At 34.9% G+C, this 8,534-nt stretch overlaps 2 protein-coding genes across 2 annotated transcripts; one reads left to right on the forward strand and one right to left on the reverse strand.

Moving 5' to 3' along the window:
• Positions 1 to 546: 546 nt before the first annotated feature.
• Positions 547 to 873, reverse strand: LOC145009435 (uncharacterized). The gene has a single exon (XM_078968130.1). The coding sequence runs from the start codon at positions 871 to 873 to the stop codon at positions 547 to 549; it is 327 nt and encodes a 108-aa protein (XP_078824256.1).
• A 4,235-nt stretch (positions 874 to 5,108) lies between these two features.
• On the forward strand, positions 5,109 to 7,593 carry LOC145009436 (uncharacterized). The gene is made up of 2 exons (XM_078968131.1): positions 5,109 to 5,592; positions 7,397 to 7,593. The coding sequence occupies exons 1-2, from the start codon at positions 5,109 to 5,111 to the stop codon at positions 7,591 to 7,593; spliced, it is 681 nt and encodes a 226-aa protein (XP_078824257.1).
• The last annotated feature ends 941 nt before the right edge of the window (positions 7,594 to 8,534 follow it).

Raw genomic sequence — 8,534 nt, forward strand, 5'->3', positions numbered from 1 at the left:
AGGAGTTGGGCTATGCGCTTCTTGTTAACATGTCCATGATGACAATGCCACAAGATGGCCTTTTCTATACCATTAGACGAATCGATATGCAACACATTATTCCCTAAGTTATCAACAACCATCACAGTTTCATATACACCATTAAAGGCAATCATTCAAAATAAAATAAACCATTATAATAAGCATTAATAGAACCAATTTCATTATTAAATGAAAATCTAAAACCTTTCATGTACAAACCATGAAAAGAAATAATATTCATCATCATCTTTGACGAGTAGACACATTCATTCAAATCTAAACCTAACCCACTATTAACACTAAAGAATAAACTCGATCTTGGTGATAGGCGACGATTTTCTATTCCCCATAATCACGTTCTCTTCCCATGCTCCACATCCTTACTTCTTTTTAGCCCCTGCAAATCAGAACAAATGTGAAAACCACATCTTGTATCAAGGAACCAAGAACTAGCATGTGATGAGTTATTAAATAGAATAATATAAATACCTGCGAAAAGGGCTTTATCTTCCCATCCTTGATGTCCTACAAGTATTGCGGCCAGCTTCTCTTCCAATGCCCTTTATCATGGCAGTAGAAGCGTGTTGCTTCTTTAGGATCGGAGGAGGGAGTGACAAAAGCGGTCTTTGCCTTGGATCCACTTGAAGAAGATCCATCATGGGACTTTCCCTTCCAGTTATTAAAGGGAGCTTTCCTTGTTTTCCCTTTTCCATGTATAATGGCTAGGACTGGGGCAACAACAGGAGTAGGAGTGGATTCAAGACTTTTCCCTTTCAATCCACTTTCTGCAGTTCTCAGCAGGCCTTGAAGCTTGCTCAATGTGACTTCCTCATTGCTCATATGATAAGTCATCTTGAACTGATCATAAGAAGGAGGTAGAGAGTGTAGGACTATGTCAATAGCCAAGTCTTCGTCGAAGTTCACATTCAACTTCAAGAGACGATCCACATATCTTTACATTCTTTGCAAGTAGCCCGTGATAGACTCTTCATCCCTCATTTTGGTGGTGATGAATGAGGTGACTATCCCGTACTTCTCTTGACGTGATCATTGATGGTACTTTTCCATCAAGTCCTTGCACATCTCATAGGGCCAGTAGTCCTCATAGAACCGCTGCAGCTCAGGAGTCATGGTGGCTACCATAATACAAGACACCTTAGTGGCATCCTTGTGGTGAGCCTTATACTCAGCTATTTCGTCGGGAGTAGCTTTGGACTCATCAACCTATTTTAACGGATTGTCGAGGACATATTCTTTATCCTCGTAGCGCAGGGCCATTCGAATGTTACGGATCCAATCATTGAATTTTGAACCATCGAATGTGACCCTCGCACAAATGTTTAAGAGTAAGAATGAGTTGTTGTTGGAGGAATCGGAAATGTTGTTTGAGGTTGACATCTGCAAAAGAAGAAGGACAAAGTTTTGATTATATAAGGAAATCCTTAATATGACACATAAATGAAATATTAAGGCTAGGACCCAACACAATAATTCACAACTTGGAAAAGGGATTCCCTAATCCAATTGTAAATTATTTTGAAGGTAGGTAAATAACGATTTACCAATTCCACCACGAAAAACGAAATAAAGAACTAGGTTTTAAATGAAATGAAATTCCTAGATTCTTTTGAGATTCGTTGAAATTTTTAATGGCATATTTAATCTCGATTATTCCCGTCAAGTTTGTGACTGTGATACTGAGGATCACAAACAAGGTGTGAATAACCATGCAAATTAGCTCGGTACTCTCGATATCATTTACCACCTAATCAGTGTGCCGGTTAACCACACACGCTCTATTGATCTATGATAATTATAGAGCTACCATTTGCCACCCTTGTTAGTCCAAGTTAGTGTGTCGGTTAACCACACACGCTCCACTAATGACTTGGCAAGGTGCAAAGTGCAATTTCATGGATTAGCATCATTTTCATATTTTTTTTCCTAAAGTAACTAAGATTGAGAATTTGTAAGAACATTTAGTTACTTTATATTTATCATTATACTTATTAATGAGAGAATTAGTGTCCTATCCTACCCGTTCGACTAACGACCATCCACTAGTCAAGAGTGCGGTGAGTAAGAGAGGATACCTAATGGCAGTCATTTTACAGACAACTTCTTTAAACACCCCTTATAGATCAGCTTCGTGAATGAGACCTACTAATGGTAAGACTGACTCATCTTATACATATATATATATATATATATATATATATATATATACACATATTAATCTTTTAATATTATAATAGTATAAGGGTTGTATTTTAATATTTTAAAATACCAGGGTTTTATAATTTTAATATTTCATAATTAAAATTTTAATTAAATTTTAAATTCCAAATCTTTGGGCTGCATTTGAAACTTTTCAAAATTACTAGTTCAAATTTTAAATAATCAATTAATCTTATAATAGGACATTAACTTAAAATTTGACCATTATCTTTTAATTAGATAACGATGTCCATTACCATATCATAAAATTCTATTTTAAACAATTAAAACAATTTTAGGTAATTATCCCTATCTAATTTTGGCCTGAAATCCGAAAAATCTGCCAACAGACGATCCAACTCGTCTTCAGCAGACAGTGAGCAAAAAATGATTTTGTTCCAGCTTTAGGCAAATCACAATTGCATCAAATATAATAGAAAAATACCCTAAGCTCTGATACCACTGATGGGTTCTGGGCATTACAACATTCCTATGTGCACATGCAACTCTAATTGCTTTGAATCTAGGTTTTTCTCAAGTTATACAAGCAAATAAGATTTCCAAAGCAATAACCCTAATTCTAGTATAAATAAAGCGAAACTAATAGGGTTTAGATCTCAACTCTCTTGTTATAGTGTAATAACAAGTGAACCTTCTTCAACTGCTTGACCTTCGAAAGCCTAGTGCCCCAAGCGTTGAACCTCTAATGGAGTCACAAACACCACAATCAAAGAATAAGGGAAAAGGAGGCATAAATCGTCTAGGGTCTCTCTTAGGAATCAAGTGGCCGATTTCTAGAGGCTAAGGGGTCTTTATATACTTGTGGCTGCTAGGGTTTTAGGTGGAAACACTGATCTGATTGCTTAATCCTTAAGCAGTCCATGGAAACCTTCCAAAAGGCCCCTTTGGACGAAATCTTCTATGGGCTTCCCATAGATTTCATGCAAACCTTCCAAGGTTATCCAACAGCCCATTTTGCAACTATCAACGATTTGCAAAATTAGTCCCCTTACTTTTAATCAGTTCCTTTAATCCCAAAATTAACTCCAAATTAATTTCTGATTAATACTAATTAAATAAAATGATTTGTTAATTAATATATTATTATTATAATATATTAATAAACCATTAATTAACCACTTTCTCCAAAACTCATCTTGTATTGTTGCTATGGTGAAGGCAACCAAAAAGGACCATGCTACTATCAAATTAAGTACATACCAATTAAAGTTATGGGCTTAGACACATAATCCAACAATCTTAACCCTAGGGGACCAGATCTATAGTTTAGGGCTTTAGATTCAACTGGAAGGGGATGAATATGTTAAGACTTGGAAAACTCGACGAGTTTCCCTGGCAACTCGATGAGTTGGATCGAGTTTCCCCACCTTCTAGATATTGGGTGAACTGGTGAGTTGATGAGATAACTCGGCGAGTTGGCTAGGGTTTTTCCTAGTTTTTTGAACACTGAAGGAACTCGACAAGTTGCCAGATGCACTCGACGAGTTGGGTCAACATGGACTGTTGACCAAGACTGTTGACTTTGACTTGGACCCGGCTTGACCAAGTTTGACTTCAAGGGTATCATTTTTAATTCAGAGTTTTGTTGAATTAGTTACAGGGTGGTGGTAGGCGATTGAGCTCAAAGTCATGAGTTGGGATTTGATTTTACCGGTTCAGCAATTCTCGAGAGGTGAGTCTCCTCACTATACCAATGGGTCGATGGCACCAAGGCCATCCCATTATGTGATATATGGATTGTCACTGGATTATGTGTTATGTTGGTATGTTATTTGCATGGAAGCCCGGGGGTTCCCATGGCATTAGATTAAGACCATGTAGGGGTTCCCATGGCATTTGGTGTAAGACCTTGGAGGGTTTCCATGGCATCCTAGTATGTTTGTATGTTTAGTTCGCATGATATTTCTTTGGTTAGCAAAGACCATGTGGGGGTTCCTATGGCAGTTAGTGAAGACCATGTGAGGGTTCCCATTACAGGTAGTTAAGACCATGTGGGGGTTCCCATGGCAGTGGGTTAAGACCACGTAGGGGTTCCAGTGGCACCCGATGTAAGACCTTGGAAGGTTTCCATGACATCCTTATATGTTTGTATGTATGGATTATGTGGTATATGTAGCTGATATAGCTAATGTGGTTTATGTGATTATGTAGATTGTGTGGGGTATGCTCTAGGGAACTCACTAAGCATTAGCTTACAGTTTGTTAGTTGTTTCAGGTACTTGAGGATCTAAGGGCAAGGATCCGACTTGATGGCGCGACATGCACTCTTTGGCGATTTGTTTGGGGACACTGTGGTTTTATGAATAATCTATCTGATGTTACAGATTTTGAAAACAGTTGTGATTGGAATTGTATAATTTATGGAAATGAATTTTTAATTAAAAATAAAAACTTTTATTGGAAATTTGGGCTGTTACAAAACTGAAACAGGAAAAGGGTTGAATCAAGAGATTTCTCTTGTTGAAGCTGGAGACAAGCTGGAGATACTACATGGGGTTCACATTTTAGAGCAATTATAAGTTTGTTGAATTTTTTTGCAGAAGTTGTTGCAATCCTTAATTATGTCAAAGAGGAGAGGTCTACTTTATCTAACTCTAATCAAGCAAAGGATACTTTGTCATATTTCAAGACACTTGATTTCGTGTTTCGTTTACACTTGATGTTAGAAATTCTATGCCTCATGAATACCTTGTCAAGGCATCTTAAAAAAATGATCAAGACATTTTAGAAATTGATTCGTTAGTAAAAGAGCAAAGAAAGCATTGTTAGTTTTTAGAAAAGATGGGTTTCCATAAATTTTGAAGAATGTATGTGCTTTTTGTGAAAAGCATAGTATTGGAATTGTGGACATGTCGGAATATTATGTTACCCTACGAAAGCGTAGGACCAATAAGACTAATCAACATCATTTTGAAGTTGTGATTTTTAACACGGTTTTGGATATGCAAATTCAAGAATTTGGAGATAGATTTAGTGAAGTTGGTATGGAGTTAATGGAGAACATGGCAAGTTTGAGTCATTCTAACTCATTTTCTAGTTTTGATAAAGCAAAGTTGTTAAAGTTAAGCGAGATATACAAAAAATATTTTGACGATTCAGAAATGGTGCATCTTAATGGACAACTTGATATATATTATTACTCTTTGCTCCATGATGAGAGATTTTTCAACTTGAAAGGAATTGCAGACCTCTCTCGTTTGTTGGTGGGAACTAGGAAGCACTTCTCTTTTCCATTGGTTTATAGATTATTAAAACTAAATTTAGTTTGGTCCGTCGCAACCGTAGCTGTTGAACGCTATTTTTCTGCAATGAAGTTTTTGAAAACCGATTTCCGTAATAGAATAGGTGACGATTTTATGAATAATGTTTTGATTTGTAGTATAAAAAATGAAGCACTATAGAATGTTAAGACTGAACATGTAATTACTCGTTTTTGCAAATTAAAAGAGCGAAGATGTAAACTTTAAAACGTAACTTTGTTATGAAAGTTGAATTTTATATCTAATGAAATTGCGTTTTTTTTTCTTATAGTATATAACATGATTTCTTTTACGAGATACCCTTTTATTTTGATCGTGACTCTGTCACTACTCAATAATAACATTATTAGTTACTTTATTATTTCAACATTTTTTTCCCTTTTACTTTTCCTAAATTTCAAAGAAGTTTATGCTTGTACATTTAGAGCAAAACGAAATGATGTTGCAGTTTCGGTTTATTTGTTTATTTGTTACAGCTAGTTGATTTAAGATCCTTATTTGTTTTTTCTTGTATACTACTATCTATCGAGTCAACTAGTTGTCATATTTTTAAGTACCTTAATAACTTTTGTTTTTACCTAGAACTCTATCAATTTTTTGATTTCTTCTACGATGATATTAATGTTGATCATATTTTCTTTAGATCTCAACATACCTTAAAAGATAATGCTTATATATAATTAGAAAAAACAACCAAATCATTCTAAATAAATACGAAGATATGATAGTCAACAAATTGGCAAAACAACACATTGTTTATAAAGAATTTGTCACTTGAAACATCATATCATAAATAATTATATAGTCCTAACAAATACACAAAACGTAAAATATGTTATTTATATATTATATAACAGTATGAATATGTATTCCATCATATTTAAATATTTATCTAACATTATTTTAACCGTATAATTTTATTTATATACTAACATACATACATACGTCGAGCATATTATATTTATATAGATCAAGATTTTCCAAATGATTTTTGGAATAATCCCCATCGTATTAAAAAAAACTAAAATCTCCACATCTCACCCCACTACACGTCCTTGTGTGTGGATTCTTTAAATTTTGGCCACTAAAATTATTAACCGGGCCATATCATAAAACTAAATGCATGCCTAATCCTCCTTTTCCACTACTAATGGATTATGCCACTAGCATATTCCAATTTTTGAAAAATACCAAGTGTACAATCTAAGATTCAAAAAAGTATATATATATATATATATATATATATATATATATATATATATATATATATATATATATATATATATATATATATATATATATATATATATATATATATATATATAAAAGCTTAGGTTAAGACAAAACTGTACAAATGGCCCCTGTGGTTTGCTCAAAATTACCACTTTGGTCCAAAAAAGTTTGGGCTAGCACCACAAGTTAAAAGTTTTCATTTCTTGCATCTTTGGTCGAAAGGGTTAACTTCCGTCTATTTCCCTCTGTTAAGTTATGTTGACTAGTCAATTTAGGGGTGTTTTTGTTATTTCCTATTTATGTCTCTTATTTTATATTAATAAAAGAGAGTTCGTATATATGCATCGCCATCCGGATAATATCGAGCCTAATTCACATTTATAGTCCTTAAAAACCGTGAGTCGATACAATTTCCCTCCTCATTGACTGAGGATCAAGAACCCTAAACTGATTACCAAGGTTGATAACTTCGACCAGGCGACTTTCGTAGTGAATGCATATACCAATGTGGCACTTAAGGTTGTCAAGCACGTCATTCAACCCAAGGGTGGTTTATGGTACGTAATTTTGTTTTTGATCGTTTTCTTGATTTGCTTACAAGAAATCATACCTTCTGAAGCTTGTTTTTTGCTCTTTTGTTGAAGATGGACACCCTGCATTGTTTACCATCAAGCTACATCATGGAGGTGAGTTCACAAAGTTTCCAGATGTCAACTACATTGAGGGTACTGTGACGTACGCTGACATAGTGGATATAGAAGAGTTTTCTATTCATAAGATGGATGCTATTTTGAAAGGGTTAGGATACTTAGTTCTTCCAGTTATCTACTATCATTTTTGAGTGCCAAAAGGAGACATGCACTTTGGGTTACGGGCCCTAGGAAATGATGATGATGTCCTCAATCTTGCCCAGTTGTCAAGGAGCATAAACTGATAAGGGTTTACACCGAACATGGTATTACTAACGTGCTTACTTACTTTATGGCTCCTAAACCTGTAAGAAAAGTTATTATTGAGCAATTAGAGGAGATTGAGGAACATCAACCCCCCCAACTAATAACCAACCCAGTGGCATGCCACAAACATGCATACCACCTGTGATAGCAAATGAAGCTGCTTTAGCCTTTATCGATATCCCCTGAATATACTAAGAAAAGGGAATTTATCAAGGACAAACCATTATCATCATGTATTAAGAAATTGGTCATGGATGATGTTGGTGTTGATAGGATTGGTGGGAATAAGGATGATGCAGCTAATGATATTGATCAGGGATTTAATGAATTTGATGAGGCAGCTAATGATATTAACCATGGATTTAATGAATTTGATAAGGCAGCTAATGACTTTGATCTTGGGTTGTACCAACATATTTTACAATCTAATGAACAAAATGTAGATGATGAGGTTCATGAAGGTGAGGACAATGCAGTTAATAAGGAAGTCACTGAAGAAGAGAATCATGAAAGAAATGAAATGAATGATGAGAATGTAAAGATGAGAGATTTTGCAGTTGATGATGGAAGTGAAGATAAGACAGAGACTGATAAAGAGAATCATGAAAAAAGTGATGAGAGTGAGGACAGTGATGATAGTGATTTCTGGGTGGATGAAGACAACATAATCCCTGATGTAGAAGTAGATATGAGGGATTTTTACATGAATATGAGATTCACTGGATGAGGGTTCTGATATATAGATAGGAAAAGAAGAGTTGTAATAAAGGAATTGGGGAAGGAGACAAAGTGCTCTCAAGGTGAGATACACAAGGTAACTTTTAAG

This window comes from Lactuca saligna, chromosome 8 (genome assembly GCF_052625555.1).
Source record: "Lactuca saligna cultivar CGN05327 chromosome 8, ASM5262555v1, whole genome shotgun sequence".
Lineage (NCBI taxonomy): Eukaryota > Viridiplantae > Streptophyta > Magnoliopsida > Asterales > Asteraceae > Lactuca > Lactuca saligna.

What these genes read in the sequence shown, in the direction of transcription:
- LOC145009436 (XM_078968131.1), top strand. Translation starts at nt 5,109, where the DNA reads ATGTCGGAATATTATGTTACCCTACGAAAGCGTAGGACCAATAAGACT. An exon ending in GTTTTTGAAAACCGATTTCC is followed by an intron (nt 5,593 to 7,396) that starts GTAATAGAATAG and finishes CTTTTGTTGAAG; the next exon opens with ATGGACACCCTGCATTGTTT.
- LOC145009435 (XM_078968130.1), bottom strand. Translation starts at nt 873, where the DNA reads ATGACTTATCATATGAGCAATGAGGAAGTCACATTGAGCAAGCTTCAA.